Source organism: Exophiala dermatitidis (genome assembly GCF_000230625.1).
Source record: "Exophiala dermatitidis NIH/UT8656 unplaced genomic scaffold supercont1.1, whole genome shotgun sequence".
Taxonomy (NCBI): Eukaryota; Fungi; Ascomycota; class Eurotiomycetes; order Chaetothyriales; family Herpotrichiellaceae; genus Exophiala; species Exophiala dermatitidis.
Window position 1 is genome coordinate 258,324 of NW_008751646.1, and position 17,711 is coordinate 276,034.

Here is a 17,711-nt window from a genome sequence, read left to right on the forward strand (position 1 = left end):
CTTCAAGACTGTTCGTATGTCAATGTGCTCTTCGGCGAGTGGATTCAATGCTTGTGTCCACCATTAAACTTGAGCCGTCACTGGCAACCATCGAGTAACGGACGTCCGATGAGGTTGGAGGCCTTCGCCCCTGCAGCCGCAACTCCGCCATTCAACATTGTGGGACATGGCAAGCACAGGCCGCCGCTCCAGAGATGACAGCTGCGACAGTGAAACTCCAACATTGATTCAGGCGCAAGGGTGAAAGACTCGGACCGGATGGGATTGTACTATGGTCGCAGATCGAAAGCGTCAATGCCAGAGCACCCCACAAATTGCATGCCGACCCATGGCTCTCCGCCAGGGGCAAAGCTAACAGGAGGTATATTTTTGTTACCGAAATCAGGCGACAAACCCTACTGCTGACTGGATGAAAGAATGCTCCTTGCTGAGGTCCATTTCCAGTCGCGTGCCGCCTTAATTAGTGCCGGACCTGACGTTTCTATTAGCGGAGAAGCTACCAGGAATTTCAGCCTTTTGCGTCGATGTGGGAAATGAACTAATCCCGGATCGTCCAACAGGATCTGGCCATTAATAACATTAAGCGATGGGTGTGGAGGCTGGCTGGTGTCTTTTTTCGATCTGTCCTAGTTCGGTAGTAAATACGAGTATCGGGCATGATTGAGCACGAGTGGTAGGGAGATAAAGGGGGTTCCGTCTAGCGTGTACCACCAACGCCTCACATGCGGAGAGGGGGTTGAAATATGCGCTTGGATAGTAAGTAAAGAGGATGGACAGACAATTGGCCCATTGATACTGCTGACTATGCCCGGTGTCTGCCGGTAGAGCTGAACTTGAATTCCATAACCTTCTCCACGAGCATGTTCATCATCATCGGGCTCTCTGCCGGAGCTGGTAGGGTTGTAAACTAGTTGGCCATGTGCATCTCATTCAATGGCGACTCCCGGCAAAACAAGAAATTCGTATCCTGTTGACATAATAGGTCCAGTCTGGTCCAAATCGTGCAGAAAGTCCTGTGGCTAGATCGGCCCAGGTGTCGCTTGCAAGAAAAATAAAACAAAAACCTCGTGGCCGCCTGCGAAATGGGGGTATTTGAAAAAAAAAGGGAAAAAAAAGGAAAAAAAAGAAACTATTGGATGTGAATTCGTACGCCTCAATATCCTCATTCTTTGGGTCACATGAACAACATAGCACTCTCACGTCGCTTAGCCTTTGTGCTTGCGGCGTTATCCGTCGTCAACATGTGGTCGACTTGGTCGTACTTCGGGTCCCGTGGAGCAGGCTGTAGTGGATAGCGAGGTTGCGCGGAGACATCCTCCGGGATAGAGACATAGCTTCTTGTCTCATACGAAGGCTGCATAGGAACAAAGCCAATATCATGATTGGCATCAAGATCATGACCGCGTGATCCATCATCCCCCGCGACAGCCGCTGTTGTCGCTGCATTCTGCGAGAAGCTGTTCTGGTTGTATAGAGGGGTCGGCAGATCGGAGAACATTTGACGACGAGGGGATCGAATATCCTCTGGGGTCAAGGCACCCTCTCTTCCTAATTCTGTTGTGCGTACAGCTGTCTCATCGTAAGGCTGGTCAAATATCGCGCCAAAGTCTGTGAGGAACATGGCAAATACAGGTGCCGGAATGTTGAGGGTGGGCGAGAAGACGATTCCCACGTTCTTGACGCTCATTTTGTTTCGGTCGGCATTCTGCACGACTTCTAGGAGGTACTGCGACAATGTTCGCAACAATGAAAAATTGGCCGTCGGCAGTTGGTGCACCAGGGAATTGAATGCCGTAATTTTTTGTGCCCTGTCAGCCAGTTCCAGCACTTTGAGAAACTCCAAGTGCAGCTCTCTGGTCAAGAGGGTGGATGGTAGTTCGCGGAGGTATGTTTTGAAAAGAGATGCTACAGCGTGGACATCATAATCTTCTTCCTCAGCAAGTAGATCCACGTCACCTTCCATGTTGAAGCGATCCTTGAGCTGTCGGATGACGATGTTCGAGCCACTGAGACGAAACAGCCCTTCTTCATTGGCAGCATGCTTGGCACGGAGGAACTCAATGCTGCGGTACACTACGGCGGGCAGAAAGACGTCGACATCAACAGGTGAATAATATTCAACTGCTTCTTGAAGCTGCATTCCGAAGACGGGTCGCACTTGGCCGCCTCGATGAGCGAGCGCTTCTGTTCGCTTAGGTGGATTGGCCTGGTTCTGAACCATGTGCTCGTTCGAGGGTTTCTTGAAGTGGAAAATGTTGCGTTTCTTCTGCTCGCGGTCTTTGCTGCTACCCTGACCGGCACGCTTGTTGCCCCAAAGTCCGGCATCCGAAATGACTGCCCCATTCATTGGCCCTGAAATTGTGAAGGTTTTGTTTGGCGCTCCTGGCTCTGGAGCAGCTTCTGAGTTGTTGGCGGAGGCGACAGAGGGCGAGGGAGTGTCACCATTAGCTTCATTGCCGGCCGGGCTTCCAGCTTGTTTTGCTTCTCCATCACCGCCGCCTTTATTAGAGCCTTTGACCTCCTTCGCAAGTGGGGTTTGGATTCCAGCACCGTATTGCGACTTGGATTCTTCAGGTCTCTCGTCAATGTAGTGTAACAAGGTTTCCACCCACTCGTCCCGCTCGGCATCGCTCTCAGCACACAGAACATGACGGACGTGGCTGTTGGAATCCTTTCGCTTGGGCTCGAGTATGAGGAAAGCGTGGCGATACTGGTTTTCGACATCAACCTCAGGATGTGTCGTGGAATCGGTCTGGCTTTGCCGGCCAATTCGTGCGTTCAACAGCTTGATGGTGCCGAGATGCGCACCGCCAGGTGCTTCAAAGTATCTCAACTCCGGACTGTCCAGAACAAAATATCTTGATTTCCACCCTCCGAAGTTCTTGCCTTTCTTCGTCAGGTAGCCTGACTTGGTGGGAATGCCACTTCCTTGTACTGCTTCCGGTGTGTTGTCATTATTAATATCACCGCTGTTGGCGGGGACGCGAGACTGCGGTTCCATGACATCTGAGGACAAAAACCGACAGATTATGAGAGCCGCTTGTTCGTCCATAGGTGTATCCAAAAGACCCTCGAAGTATGATTCAACCGAGGCTCTTCGTGCATCAACCACGGCTGGAGAGTGACCAGAAAAGAGTCTCCGGTCAGGCGGCTTGGGTAGATCGGTGCAACGGCTTCGGAGCTGTTGGTCGAGGGTCAAAAGTGAAGTAGAGACTTTTTGCACTCGCCAGAGCTCAGATGATGTTGCACGCTCAAAGATCGACAAGCTGAAGACCGAGGTCTCCTCCTGTGGCTTCAGCCCAAGTATGCTGTTCCTCGAAGGTCGTAGTCTTGAAGATGCCACCTTCACCTGAACCGAAGGAAGAGCATTCGGGGGGAGGAGAAGATCAGGCCAAGTAGGACTGACGAGACTTCGATTCACTGGTGGAAGGTCGCTTGGGCTGAGAGAAGACTCATTGATCTTACTCCCGTCCGAGTCACTGCTGGGAGCTTTCGTATTTATCTTGGTTTGGGGCTCAGGGCTGATCTTTGACTGGGCTTCTGGCGCGGGAGCTTGCTGACCTGGCGTGGTAGGTGCAGGTAAAGGCTGCTTGGGCGCCCGAGGCGACAATGGGAAGCTAGATCCTGGAGCGCGAGGAGATATTGGGAATGAAGCTCCTGTAGAGTTACTGCCGAATGGACGCGGGCTCAGAGGAAGACCAGGACTACGCAGAGGGAGTGACAATTGTGCCGATGACCCATGCGAGACTGACGACGAAGGTGACAAATGATCGTGCACTTTCTGGGCTTGTGTTGATGCCAAAGTTGGCCGCGATCCAGGAGACTTGTGTGATAGCCCCGTCTCTGCCAGTTCGGATTTATTGCTTTTCTCTTTCTTGTCCTTCTTGGATCGGCTTCTGGCTTCTCGCTCCTGGAAAACAAGCATTTCTCGGTCTCGGTCATCTTCTTCTCGAGTTTTCCGCCTGCCACGTTCTAGGTTGGTTCTATCCTCGTCATCATCCTCACCATCGCTCACAGCAAACTCGCTTGGGACCTGGAATGGACTACTTAGGGTGTCCTTTGTCTGGTGTAGATTGAGGGGTTTTGGTGGTGCTTTTCTCGAAGCCTGCGAGGTCTTTGGCGGCTTCTCTGTGAGCGGGGTCGCCTGAGTCACTGAGAAGCTCGGCTGAGCCAACTGGGTCGAGATGCTTTCCAGGCGCGGTGGATGCTCCAAATGTAACGGTGAGGGCATCATTGCAGGGTCCAAAGGTGAGTTTTCCGAATGGTCATCCCGGTATTGGCTGACTGTCTCCTGCCCATCCATGACAGTATCCAAGCCAGCAGCAGGTTCGTCCTCACCGGAAGCATGGAGGGCAGCCTCGCCGGACTGAGGCGATTGTCTAACTTCCACACGGCTGGGAGATTCTGGTCGAGCTGTTGGCTGTGCTTGCAACTCTTTGACCCTCCTCCGGTATCGGTCCCTCTCCTTCGTCAGGCGCTCTAGGTCCTTGTTCAAGCCCAGCAATAATGCCCTTTGCTTGTCGACAAGTTTCCAAAGTTGTGCGTTTTGTGCCGCAGCATGGTTTTTATCTCTCAGCATGTGTTGGATCAGATTCTCCGCGCTACCGGCGGTAGCAATGAGATGTTGTACTTCCTCTCGGCTGGGCTCTTTGGCTTCACCGGCCTGTTTCTGCACATGGGAAGCATTGGAAATGCTTGAAATCGCCGAATCGATTGAAGACGTTCGCGGCATATTGGTGGGACGAGGCACGCTCGCCAAAGACGAAGTGTAGGACTTGGGCGATTCGGATAGTGGACTACCCCCTCGTTGTTCCAGTTGTGGCTCTTCTCCGCCGTGTCCTGTGTCCTCGTTGCGAGTGGCACTTCCCTCGTCCTCATTCAAAGAGGCCTCGCCCTGCTGTCGATGTGCACCAGAACTCTTCCCACCATCAGATACCGACCTCAGCCCAGAAAAACCATTGTTCTGCACGAGTTTCCCACGCTGTTGTGGATCCGATTTTGAACTGGTGAGAGAGCTCAAGTAATTGCGAGGGATAAGATTATTGCTCAGCACAGAGTAGCCTGGCTTGCGCGCGGCACCATGTGAATAAGCATCGGCCAGCGATGAGGAGGACGAAACAGAGGCAGGTGGTTGGTGCTGACGAGTCTGAGAGTGCTGGCCCGTACTGTCCTGCGACATCGTGGGCGACGAATCGGCGGCATAAGGACAGATCCCTGCTCAGACCATAGAGGAGGACGGACGAACACCTGGAGTCCGTTGGCAGGCAAGCTGGGTGCAATTGCAAAGCGTCGGGTCCACACACTGGCACCGTGTGACAAGTATGGTGTCGAGGATGCCCTCCGTCCTGACAAGAGAAACACGCTGCCGAGTTTCGTGGGGAGCAAGGCACGATTCAAAGGGCGTCTCTAAGCGCCCTGGCAAGAAGGCAACGGTGTGAGGATGCTCATTGGACAGGGCGTCGCCCTCTGAGGATGAGACAAGTAGTCCTATATTATTGTACGGATATGCATATGCAAAAGAACTTTTGAAGCGGACAGAGACGGAGATGGAGACAGAGACGGTGATTGCAATGGCAATGGGAATAGGAATGGCGACGGGTGACCGGCAATGGGTCGACAGGTGATGGGATGGACACTTGACGGGGCACTGGGCACGGCGTGGAGGTGGATAAAAGGTATGAGAGCCACTGCAAGCAAGGGCCACAACCGCTCGTGCCGGCACATCCACGCCCAGCATCCACAACCGTGAACTCCTGGTGGTAGTGGACTCCGGGCATTGCCCAAGAGATACAGGTACAGTTGTATTTTTGAGGGATCTTAAGGAGACAAGCCTCCCCTAGAAGACGCCATTGATCGTCCCGTAGCGAGGCACCTATAGGTATTAGGTACTGTATAGCCTGCCCATTTGCAACACACCTCCATGCATGCCACCGATGCGAAACGACTCGGCTCGCCCCTATCTCGCAAGGGACCAAGTTCGTGAGCTTGAGCGTCCAAGCCTCCTCTGCCTGAATAGTGTTCCACATATTGCATTCGTAGATGACTTATTTGGTCCGTTTCTACAGGGTACCGCCGGTAAGAATCATCTTTCACGGTGTCCAACTCCAACTGTCAACTCGCATCAATGCGCATCCTCCAAATTCACACATTCTAAGCAAGCCTGAAACATTAGTTCCCCGGGGCCCGCTCGCCCCCATGTACCCAGCCTAACAAGCACCTGTCTCTAAAGCTGGGGCCACCCTGACAGTTGTAGTTCGTTATTTGTGCGTTCGCGCGATCAGCTTCTGGACCCTGCAAATACGAGAGCGAAGCGAAAACAGGCACACATTGCGGTGAACGAGCCTGTCGTAGATTTCTCCTTGCCCCTGCGCATGCCTTGATATCGGTTCTGCCTCTCTTTCGTCCGCAGGAGATTCCCACGCATACTAGTAGTACTAGCAGTCGCTTCGCTTCGTCTGCAGGGACCCGAGGCTGAACACTGCCAGGCGCGAAGATCATTGGCCCTGCGCGCGGCTTGACCATGGACACTGGCAGCTTTCTGAGAGTCTCGTGTGCTTCACATATCACACAGTAGTGAACTTCTCACGCCCCCATACTGTATAGCCGTAGCCACTGATTGCGCACCCGCACGAATCATCTGCTCACCTCCGATTGCCCCCGGCTCGTGGTAATGATGGCTAACCTGTACCCCATCTCCTACTAATCAGTCGATGTCACCATGATTCATGTAATCACGTCTAAACCAGACCGCCCTTAACGGCGGTTACAAGACGATAGCCACACATCCATCTGGGGTCGACCAATGGTCTGAAAACGGGGGCCTCCCGCTGCTGTTGATGCTTCCAACAGCAAGAAACGAATCTCCATGCGATCTTCGAGCGCCCTGTCAATGTCGCTTCCGTTTACTTGACATTCCTGGCGTCGAATCCCGGCTGCTGACGCCGGGCGTACCCCCGGATGTGAACTCGATAGTTCGCTTTCCTGCCGCAGAAAGGCTCTTCTTGGTAGCTGACTCCTGTTCCCTGATAGTGTGTTGACTGCGGAGGAGTTCTTCTTTGTACGCCCAACTCGGGAAAGCCAGTGGATTCCAAATCTGGGGAGGCAAGGAGGTCCTATACTGATCACTTTCATCCAGCCCTATTCGCGCCACCATCGTGGAGAGAAAACTAGGGTTTCGAAAGGTGGACTTGCTGGCAAGGTCCTCATTGAAGTGGACGCCTTTGGCCTTCAACTCTAGAAACCGCGCAAACTTGGCATTGAGAGCCGGGTCTGGCGATCCGGGAGGAGAAGACGGAATCGAGGTCATGGGATGAGACGCTTGTGTAAGGAATCGAACGGCATCGCGTTCAGACGTTGATTGCTGAGTCGCTGGTGTGGTTTCTCCGTCGAGGCCGTTTTCCACAACCCGATCAGGCATTGTAGGCCCTACCATGGGGCCATCAACAACTTGAACCTGATGCTCTCTGGGCGAATCTTGCTGTGCTGCTTGTATGGGAGCTTGACCATTTTGCCCGTCGACTGTATGGGCTGGAGTAGATGGTTGCTCGACGGGCGCTGCCTCGGAATCCGCTGTAGGCTTTACTGGCTCATCATCCTCGCTGCTACTTTCATAAACAACGAGAGCGCTCATGATGAGCACCGCAGATATTAACAGCTGTCAATGGGATAGTCTGTGTCAGGGGAATATAGAACAAGCCTCGACCCCGAATGGCTACCCAACAGCAGTATACAGCGTTAAAAGTTTAATAGCGCCATCTGGTCAATTTCCGGCGCCGTATTGCGTCAAATGCAGAAATGCTTCGCCAGACCAGACCTCGCAGGCCGACACTGCATACGTGATACGTGACTGCGATTCCATGTTCATGCACCACATACAGTAAAGCCGTAGCCTCCATTTTCTGTCTCGACTCGTCTTCCTCTACCTGTTCCTCCTTTCCTAGACCACAGAAAATGGCGTCTTTATTACAGAATGGTGGCATGCCCTCGGAGCAGCCTGGTTATTCCTTCTCGAGCGCCTCTGCGCCGTCTCAGAGCTCGGGGACGAGACAACATGCCTTCAACCCGTACGTCTGGCAACTTGAAGATCTTGGTCACCGGTCGACTCTAACAAAAGCACAGATACACGGATAACGGTGGTTCGACATTGGGGATTACAGGGGCGGACTTTGCCATTCTAGCAGGCGACACCAGATCTACATCTGGCTACAGCATCAACACACGATACGCACCGAAGCTCTTCCGGATCGGCGACGACGGCGACTCGTCGTCCCGTATCGTCCTTTCAGTTGTGGGATTTGCAGCAGATGGGAATGCCCTAAAGGAGAGACTTGACGCCATTGTCAAAATGTACAAGTACCAACACGGAAAACCCATGAGCGTCAAGGCGTGCGCCCAACGGTTGTCAACCATTCTCTACCAGAAGCGATTCTTCCCTTATTATGTTCACGCCATTCTCGGTGGCCTTGATGAGGACGGAAAGGGAGCACTGTACAGCTATGATCCTGTGGGCAGTTACGAGCGGGAACAATGCCGGGCAGCTGGAGCGGCGGCCAGCCTGATCATGCCTTTCTTAGACAACCAGGTCAACTACAAGAATCAATATATTGCGGGCTCGGGCTTTGGTCATGAGTTGCAGCAGAGGCAGCCTGAGAGCTTGCCCAAGGATGTGGTGATTGGATTGGTCAAGGATGCTTTCACCAGTGCGACCGAGAGACATATTGAGGTGGGCGATGGTCTGCAGATGTTGATCATCACGAAGGACGGCATTGAGGAAACTTACACGCCGTTGAAGAGAGATTAGAGTGGAACTGGGGGAGGATACGGCGAATTGAATGGGTCGGAGACTGATGGGATACTTTACTTGTATGCATTGCTCGGCGAATGGAACGAATCATCCATGGTATGGCAGCCAATCTGGCAGAAGAACTTCAGTTCCTTACATCTAATATTTGGAGACATTCCCTCGTGCTTTGTAAGAGAACGTACAATGCTGCGACGAAACCACATCCCGGGGTTTGGAATGCTGTGTCTTTTCTCACTCCATAACGCCGAGGAACCCGTCGAATTTGACCTCATACCAACCCACCATGGCAAATCATAACTAGTTTTTTTGTCTCTAAAACCTCTCCTTCATCCGACTCGCGACGGTCCGCAAGTTGCCATAGACCTTGCCCGGCGGCGCACCCAGAATCAAACTGACCACGGCTTCTCTGGCTATTCGGATATTCTGGAATCCGCCCAGGATATGAATCTTGCTGTCCGCCAACACCACTCTCGTCTTGCTCGTGTTCTCAATGGCAAATTTTGTTTTTCCATCCTTGCCCGCTATCCGACCAATGGCACGGCCCAGATGATCGCCCTGCAATGTCTTCACGTCCTTAATTTCAAATGTCTCAATGTAGAGGTCGTCCAGCCGCAGAAGCGCGATCGCATCGTCGACGTCAAAGCCCAGAGTGAATGCCTTGACAAAATCCTCTCCTTTCTGCAAAGCTCCGGAATCCGTGGTAAACTTTGACGTCCGCAGTTCCACTGCTTTCGATTTGATGTTCATCCGCACCTGGAGTTTCAAGTGTTCGACGAGCGGAGGGTAGATTTTCGGCCAGCTGGCCTTCAACGGCGTCATGCGGTGTGGAGGAATGGGCACTTTGCGCGATTGTATCCGGACCGCCCCCGACGGCGAGTCTGATTGCGTGGTGGATGCCGGTGCAAACCGTGGCCGTCCTTCTTCGTCTATTTGCATATCGGTGTCTCCGGTGGTTTCGAGGGCCGCACCCGCATCGGCTTCGGACGGCTGCGGCGCAGTGATGATCTCGACGTCGAGATTCTCCTCAGTAGTGCTGGGTTGCTGAGCGTCGTGGTCTGCTACAGACTCACTGGCAGCGTCTGCCAGACTCTGGGGGGCGCGCTGTAGGGCTGTAGGGGCAGGCATCGTCGCGGTGGCAGTCGACCGTCGGTGTGGTTTCCACACGTAAATCTTGTATTCGGCCTGGAGAGCACCAAGAGAGTTGCAGAGTAAAGCGTTCGAGAGCGTCGGCGACTGCTGCCACGGGATTCTGCTGGCTGTCTTCGTGCTGATGTGCAGGGCCAGGGTTCAACTTGAAGTTGGCTGGGAGTCCCGAGTCCGCAGAGAAATCTTTTTCTCCGCACTCGATAAAGTCGCCGTTCGAGGTCCAGTTGTGGATCACCAGCCAAAAGTTCTTTGGGCCCGAAAACAGCGACAGTCGAATGGCAGTCCACTGCTGACAGTCCAGTCAATCCCAGTTCCAGTTCCAGTTGCTGTGTGGAACTTGCATCATCTCTTTGCACATGCGTGAAAGTCGCTCACTGCAAATCACTTGTTCATTCACTCTACCTTCAAACTTGAACTCCGCTCCCATCCACGTCCGTCTGTCTGCGCGATAATCATGATCCATGATAGACGCCTACGCCTATGGTTTGAATGAACAGCATGAATAGTTGATCATGACGGATGTCTTTGCCCGAGGCATACGCGATGTCTCAAAGCACATAATCCTTGCATCTCCGCCGACTCGTGTCGTACAACGCCTTCCGGCTGCCTACAACCAGAGCTTCAGATATCATACACCAAGGCGGATATCAATTTCGGCCGGCGTCTCCGTCTCTGATCATGGCCCTGCATTCCAGCTGCATGAGCCAGTCCTGCGTGAGAAAGGTCGGCAGAATAAAGTCAAAAACGCAATAAATGCGCACCTGAAAACTACGACGTTTGCACCGGTGCCGCACCGCCATGCTGCCAGCTATGACCGGATAAGAAACCATGGAACTTTTGCTCCGGCGACTGTCGCAGATGGACCTCATAAACAACTACACATACAAAAATACCCTCAGTCCCTCTGCAGAAACTTCCACTCCACGGCTAGGCAGGCAAAGGAAACGGAAGTGGATCGGAGAGCTGGCAACGTCCAAGATGCAAAAGAACATAAAGCCAGGCAAGAAATCTCTCAAGAAAATGTCTCAAAGCAGACATCAGAACAACAACAGCATTCGCAACAAGAGCACTTTTATGACAGGATACACATGCCGCAGTTTCATCGCCCATCAAAAGAAGAACTTCTTGCTGCAGCCACCGGATTCTGGGCCAGGTTGAAGGTGCGCTTCAAGTGGCTGACGATCAAAAGCACACGACCATTCAATGTGGATGAGATAGTAGGCTTCATCTCATGGATTGCGCTAGGTCACGTTATCTGGATCGTTATCGGGACGACAACGTTTGTCTCGCTTGCGATTCTTGCCATCAACACGGTGTTCGCCCAAGAGACTTTGGCTGGCTGGATCGGAAATTATCTGACCAAGTCCTCTGGGCTGCATGTCGTCTTCGAGTCGGCAATTGTGCCGAAATGGCGTGACGGAGTCATCACCTTCAAAAATGTCTTCGTTTCCAGAAGGCCTGGGAAGAATCACTCCAGAATGACCAAGGGATCGCCTGAGGCAGCTGCTCAAGCCTCCTCTAAGGAAGACCCAGTGCCACCCGAGGAGCAGAACTACACCCAATTCGACATAACGATTGGAGAAGTCAATGTTACGTTGTCGTTCAGCAAGTGGTGGAACTCCAAGGGGCCGCTGCAAAACGTAGAGGTTAAGCACGTCCGAGGCGTTGTGGACCGCACCCATGTCTTCTGGACCGGCGAAGAGGCGGACCCGAAATCTTACCGGCACGAACACAAGCCAGGAGATTTCGAGATCGACTCGTTCAAGATCGAGGATCTCCTGGTCACGGTGTATCAACCTGAAGGATTTCGGCCTTTTGCCGTCAGCATCTACAATGCAGAACTCCCTCGGTTACGAAAACAATGGCTCTTCTACGACTTTCTCTGCGCCAACAACATGACTGGCGAATTCGACCGGTCTCTCTTCACCATCCACCCCCGCCAGACGCACGCCTACACCGGCGCACATCTCAACGACCAGGACTCCGATGAACCCTGGAAGAAGCAATCACGAATTCGCATCGATGGGCTGAACATTGACCATTTGAATCGCGGTGCGTCGGGTCCCTTGTCCTGGATCCACGAAGGCAATGTCGACATCGTGGCCGACATCATGATCCCCAACGACAGTGACGAGTCTGTCATCAAAGTCATGACTGATTTTTATGAGCGCATGGAAGCTGCTCTGACGTCGAGAAAGCACCTGGAACAGCCGCGCGAGGAAAACGGAGACGGACTCGAGGACGGTTCTTCATTATCTCCGGTTATCGACGTCTCGGCACCTGCTGCCTTGGCCAGGTCTGCCGGCGACAGATACGAAGACAAGCAATACCTGGTCATGGATTTGCGGATCCACCTGAACGACGTGCGCGCCGTGGTGCCCCTGTTCACCCGCGATTTGTCGTATATCAATAACGCGCTGATCCGTCCTATCGTCGCATACATAAACTCCCGCCGCACTTTCATCCCCATCAACTGTCGCGTGGTCAAGCGTCTGTCCGACTTTGACGGCAGCTGGACCCTCTACGACTCGGGCCTCATGGACGATCTTTCCGCCGAGGTTTATGACGCATTTGCCCGCGATGTTCAAGACGAACAGGCCCGATTGAGACGCTTCAAGAAGGTCGGCTTGTGGAGCTTGCAACTTGCCGTGCAGGCGATTTTCCTGGTAGGTTGAACTTGAGCAAACAGATGGTTGTTTGAGGATCTGTAATGTGACGCATTGCTAACATGTTTGTTTCTCATCCAGGGAATGGCGGGCAATATTGCTTGAGTTTTCGAGTCTTGAGTTTTGATGATCGAAGGCTGAAGCTGAAACGAATGACTGACTTGCTTGATGACCTACGGATGAACACAGAAAATATTCTCTCTTCACTCTTGAAGCTTTACAGCCTAATCCAACGAAGGGACTTGGTCCACATACCTTATGTATTAGGGGAAACAACCATGACCCGGCGTGTACAAAAAAGTAATAAGGACGACGATGCGCAGGCGGGTGCGGGTGCGGACGGGACTTCTTTTGGGAGTTGTTTGATATGCTGGTGCTGTATAGGAACATGAAGCGTGCATGCAGCGTAGGGAGGAGGTCTGGCTCAATTGTTGCTCTCAGTTCAGCTTTTGTCAACCCGTTCAAGTTCGGCGTAAATGGGAATCGGATGGAGAGGGTTTAAGGAGGGTTTTTCGTCTCTCCCACTCTCTCGAAATGTATGATTGACATTGAATTGAAGCTTAACATCGATCGATTCATTACATTGTATCCATTATATGACAACTTATATGCGTACTAGTACTTCTATTCTACACTGTAGTACAATATAACTCTGATGGTGCATGACTTAAGGTAGATTACCACGAGATGTGCCAGCACAGTCCAATGCATGGTGCAATATTTACAAAAGAATTTCGAACCTCGAGCTTCGATGTCGATATCGACATTTACATTGAGATCCGTGGCTCTATGCCTCAATAGTGATTATCATACAAGAATAGAGTCTACTCTCTGACGGCCCAGCCGCGACGAGGGATGAAAATAGTAGTAATAGAGTAAATAGTAGTACAGGCACTAGCAGTGCCGTGAGAGGGTAGAGGAAAAAGAAAAGAGTAGTACTACTAGCAGCAGCCGCCGCCAAACTGTACTGTATGTGGACACACCTCTAGTCTGCTCATTCCTTTCTCTCAAAGAACGACAGGTCTGAAATAGGCGTGTCCTCATGAACCCGAGAAAGTGCCTCGGTCCGCCACCGAGAGGCGTTCCTCCGCGCAGCAAACATCAACCCCTTCCATGAAGTGGAAAAAGGCAGAGTCTGCTGCCCGATGGAGCGCCGGCCGGCAGATGGACTGGGGACTATCTGGGTTCTTTTTGATCTCGCGCGGTGGCACATAAAAATGCCAAATGTGACTTGTGATCTCCGACCATGGAGCAGATTGCGGTCGTAGACGTCGTTTTGTTCTGTTCGAGTCGCGCTGATACGGAAGTATAAAAAGGCAAAGAGGAGAAAGGAGTAGAAGCCTGCAGGAGAGTGATAATATTATGACCAGACACTTCAAGTCTGGTTGGGTATCTTGCTGTATCTTTTTTCGAGGAGGGGAAATTAAATATACATTTCATCAAAAAGACAGAAAAAGCTTACCACACCTGAAGAGTTTGTTTGTGATGCAAAAAGCTCACGCGTCTGCAGACATCTTCAGGTGTTTGATCTGCCATGGCTCAGGTTCGTCATCGTTTTCGATCCAAGCCTTCTTTTCTCCAAGCACACACACTGATTTCAGCTCGGTGGGGAGATCGACGAGGTATTTCTGAGCGACCTGTTGAACCTGTTCCTTGGTGACGTCCAATAGACGCTCTCGCATTTCTTGGTCCATGTCCTCGGTGATGCCGTACAGGAACTCTTTGCTTGCTTCGGTGTTGACGCTTCTCGGGGCATCGATGCCTTGGAAGATACTCAGCTTGCTTTCTTCGAGTTCTCTGCTGCTCCAGTCCTTGTCTCGAGCATACGTGCCGGCGCGCTCGAAGACGCTTAGAGAATTCCGTGGGTTGGGGTCGCGGTAAGAGGACATTGTGAATAGACCACTGACAGGGCTGGCGCTGGCTGACGCGCCGTATGCGCCACCCTTTTCTCGAACTTCAGGATGCAGGAAATTGTGGACGAGAAGCTGTCCCAGCACGCGAAGGGGCGCTTTGTCCGGTGATGAAAACGGCGCCGTTTGTAAACAGGTTCCAGTGTACGACACTTGGAAAGGGAGGTCGAAAAATGCCCTTCGTGATAGAAACGAGCCAGGCACAGTCTCAGAAGTAGTACTACTCGATCTTGCAACATCCCACGGCTGATGGTTGGGCAAGCCGTGAAGGAACGCTTCAATGGTGTTTCGGTTTGTCCCGACCGATCCGGGCTCGCAGACCACCCGCATTGATAATCTCGAGGAATTGCTGATGGCTATCTCCCGAATGGCATGGAGCTTCTGAATCACATCCTGCAGACTTTGCGGGTCGCGACGAGCAGCGTCCAACAACCTGGCTGTGGATTCTATCTGCGAAAGACCGGACAATTGATCCTGTACCTGGCCGCGGCGAGTCAGGGCAGCCGATGCACTGGTGATCGCGAAATGATGTCCGCTCTCGGCAACAGAATCCAGTGCGCCCGATGTTTTGGATTCAAGGAGCTCCTGGATCGCTGCGGTAGCCTTGGGATTGGCGAAGTCGATTTCCAACAGAAGAGACCGAATAAGCTCAAACATGGCGGGAACGTTTCTGTCCAGAGCATAACCATCAACTAGGAGGCCTTCGTTGTACTTGTCGAGACTCCACGGTTCAGGTGCCGCGAATGGAGAGATGGATATGCCGCCAGTCTTCAGAAGAATCTCTGCTTCCAGATCTCCCACAGACTTTGTCTTCGTCCCTAGTCGCATGAGGGAATCAGTGAATAGGGGCAACAGCAGCCGGAGGTCTTCAGGGAGGTTTTCAAGCACGTGTTTCGCTTGGAAATAGGTGATGCCGTTGGTTTCGGTTTCTCGCCACAAACAGTCCACACCGCCGATCTTCGAATGATACCGCGGTTTTCTTTCCTTTTCTCGGGAAATGTCGTCGACGCGAAGAGTGGGCAATGCATCCAGGTTTTTGAACTGAGAGCTCTCCTGTTCCTCCAGCAACTCGAGTTCTTGCCGACCAAGTTGAGAAAGAGCTTCTTCGGGAGAGCTGGCGCTCTTTTTGACCGCCTCTAACTTGCTCTTTCTCCGTTGTTCCTCTCTTTCTTCCAACTCCTGTCCATACGACTCCGACGGCTTCATAGTGAACTGCATACACCTGTCATTCAGGAAATACTTCTCAACCAGCCGTTCAAGGTATTGGTCGTCGGCCACACGCTGCTTGAAAGCATCAATTATCTCATTCCAAGCAAGACCATCCATAGGGTCAACGCCGTTGAACCACCCGGCAATCGACTTTTCCAATAAGCTCATGCCAAAGTTTGCCGTTTTATGTTTCAAGGTCAGCTCTAGTTGATGCATGTACCCATCGATCTTCTGAGGCTGGAATGCTTCATGCGCCTTCTCTCGTAGAGTTGCTTGGATTCGATCCTTTAACACAGGGATATCCTCTGCTCTCATGCCGTCTAAACCGATGGACAAGGTTCCCAGCCGACCAGAGCTATCGTAGCCAGAGTTCGGACTGAAATTGGTGCCCAAGCCCGACTCGATTAATCCCTGGTATAAAGGCGAGCCGTAACCGTTCATCAGTAAAGAGAGCATAATGCTGATGCAAAATGTTTCCACAATGTCCGAGGACGGGGCACCCATCCACGTGATGGAGGATTTGAACTGTCGATCGGGGGGCTGCATCGTGTCCACCGGGCCTGTAACTTCGGAAGCCAGAGGCCCGCCTGATAGGTCGATCGGCAGCTTGATATCAGAATCACGAAATCCTCGGTCGAATTTGGAGATGGCTTCATCCACTTGCTGGAGATGTTCGGCGAGACTAAGACTTCCATAAGAGAAAATCTTTGCGTTGCTAGGATGGTAGTGTTTGCGTGAGAACTTGACCAGCTGTTCATGTGTAAGTTCGGTCATTACCTCCGGGTCTCCTCCAGAGTTGTATAACGAAGGAACGAGATGTTCTCGGAATCTGATATAGAAAAGATAGCTCGCGTCCGACATTTGTCCTTTCATCTCATTGTAAACAACTCCTTTAAACTTGACATTGTCCTCAGTCGGAGTCTCTCGAGGATTTTCTGGTCCGAGGCGCCATCCTTCCTGCAAGAAATCTGAATGTTTAAGCAGAGGGTGCAGCGTCGCATCAAGGTATACTGAGGATAGATTGCGAAAATCCTGCAAGTTCGTCGTTGCAAATGGATAGGACGTATAGTCGGAAGAGGTAAATGCGTTCATAAAGTTTGCCAGTGATCTCGGCATCATCTTGAAGAATGGATCCCGAACGGGATACTTTTCGCTCCCACATAGTGTAACATGCTCCAGAATGTGAGGCAACCCAGTTCGATCAGTAGGATTGGTCTTGAAGTTGATAGCAAAGACATTGTTTTTGTCATCTCGGGCCACGTGTAGGTACTCAGCGCCTGTCTTGTCATGCTCCAGTTTCAGAGCCGTGAGGTGAAGTTCCGGGACATGTTTTATTTGTTTCAATGTGAACCCGTGAATGCGCTCTCCGGGATTTGGGTAATTGGCCAAGTCTGTTACCGACGCATATCCTCTTCTGGACAACGATGAAGGCAGGGCTCTTGGGATGCGCAGTCTGGCACAGTGCTCGAGGCCATGACCGACAGCGCCATGCCTTAGCATGACAGTATCGTTGTATGCGCCGTCAGTTTTTGTTCGAATCGGTGTGTTGGCGCAAGCGGCAAAGAGGCTGACAAGACCAAGGACGCCGGAGGTCGTAGAAGGATTCGAAGGTCAAGGGAGGTCGCTCTGCTACAAATACAAATGATTTTCTTAGTGATGGCGAGAAGGAAACTACTTTTCTATACATCGCCGTATGGTGGAAGTGCCTTGCCGGTCACGTGTGTCGCCCACTGAACTCACCCGCAGTATCACATCAGGGGACATTCTATCTGCCTCAATACACTGATAGGAATATTGACATTGTAATCTGTCTCTGAGCAGACACATCGCCTCTTCCTCCTGGCAGCTTGGACTTTGACTGGTCCTGTATATTTGGTTGCGGACTGTTCCTGCGCCTGATACGAATTGCTTGGCCGTGGTCTCAGATCTGCGCATCCTCCACATCGATTTCCGCTCTCTGACAAGGTCTTTGACTCT

At 52.0% G+C, this 17,711-nt stretch overlaps 6 protein-coding genes across 6 annotated transcripts; 2 read left to right on the forward strand and 4 right to left on the reverse strand.

The window, feature by feature from the left end:
• Positions 1-1,174: 1,174 nt before the first annotated feature.
• On the reverse strand, positions 1,175-5,179 carry HMPREF1120_00093 (RalA-binding protein 1; the record flags this gene model as incomplete). Its single annotated transcript, XM_009154083.1, has 1 exon — positions 1,175-5,179. One exon carries the CDS (start codon positions 5,177-5,179, stop codon positions 1,175-1,177), a length of 4,005 nt encoding a protein of 1,334 aa, XP_009152331.1.
• Positions 5,180-5,786: 607 nt separating this feature from the next.
• Positions 5,787-7,716, reverse strand: HMPREF1120_00094 (20S proteasome subunit beta 7). The gene has a single exon (XM_009154084.1). It carries the CDS (start codon positions 7,628-7,630, stop codon positions 6,887-6,889), a length of 744 nt encoding a protein of 247 aa, XP_009152332.1. The 5' UTR covers positions 7,631-7,716; the 3' UTR covers positions 5,787-6,886.
• A 234-nt stretch (positions 7,717-7,950) lies between these two features.
• Positions 7,951-8,800, forward strand: HMPREF1120_00095 (20S proteasome subunit beta 6; the record flags this gene model as incomplete). The annotated part of the gene is made up of 2 exons (XM_009154085.1): positions 7,951-8,063; positions 8,119-8,800. The coding sequence occupies 2 exons, from the start codon at positions 7,951-7,953 to the stop codon at positions 8,798-8,800; spliced, it is 795 nt and encodes a 264-aa protein (XP_009152333.1).
• Positions 8,801-8,832: 32 nt separating this feature from the next.
• On the reverse strand, positions 8,833-10,396 carry HMPREF1120_00096 (pre-rRNA-processing protein PNO1). The gene is made up of 2 exons (XM_009154086.1): positions 10,291-10,396; positions 8,833-10,235 (listed from the first exon to the last, which is right to left on the reverse strand). Exon 2 carries the CDS (start codon positions 9,926-9,928, stop codon positions 9,116-9,118), a length of 813 nt encoding a protein of 270 aa, XP_009152334.1. The 5' UTR covers positions 9,929-10,235; positions 10,291-10,396; the 3' UTR covers positions 8,833-9,115.
• A 65-nt stretch (positions 10,397-10,461) lies between these two features.
• Positions 10,462-12,624, forward strand: HMPREF1120_00097 (uncharacterized protein; the record flags this gene model as incomplete). The annotated part of the gene is made up of 1 exon (XM_009154087.1): positions 10,462-12,624. One exon carries the CDS (start codon positions 10,462-10,464, stop codon positions 12,622-12,624), a length of 2,163 nt encoding a protein of 720 aa, XP_009152335.1.
• A 561-nt stretch (positions 12,625-13,185) lies between these two features.
• On the reverse strand, positions 13,186-17,593 carry HMPREF1120_00098 (uncharacterized protein). Its single transcript, XM_009154088.1, has one exon. It carries the CDS (start codon positions 17,232-17,234, stop codon positions 14,112-14,114), a length of 3,123 nt encoding a protein of 1,040 aa, XP_009152336.1. The 5' UTR covers positions 17,235-17,593; the 3' UTR covers positions 13,186-14,111.
• Positions 17,594-17,711: the final 118 nt, after the last annotated feature.

Bases quoted from the DNA above. Each gene is read 5' to 3' on its own strand.
- HMPREF1120_00094 (XM_009154084.1), bottom strand. From the start codon at position 7,630: ATGAGCGCTCTCGTTGTTTATGAAAGTAGCAGCGAGGATGATGAGCCA.
- HMPREF1120_00096 (XM_009154086.1), bottom strand. From the start codon at position 9,928: ATGCCTGCCCCTACAGCCCTACAGCGCGCCCCCCAGAGTCTGGCAGAC.
- HMPREF1120_00098 (XM_009154088.1), bottom strand. From the start codon at position 17,234: ATGCTAAGGCATGGCGCTGTCGGTCATGGCCTCGAGCACTGTGCCAGA.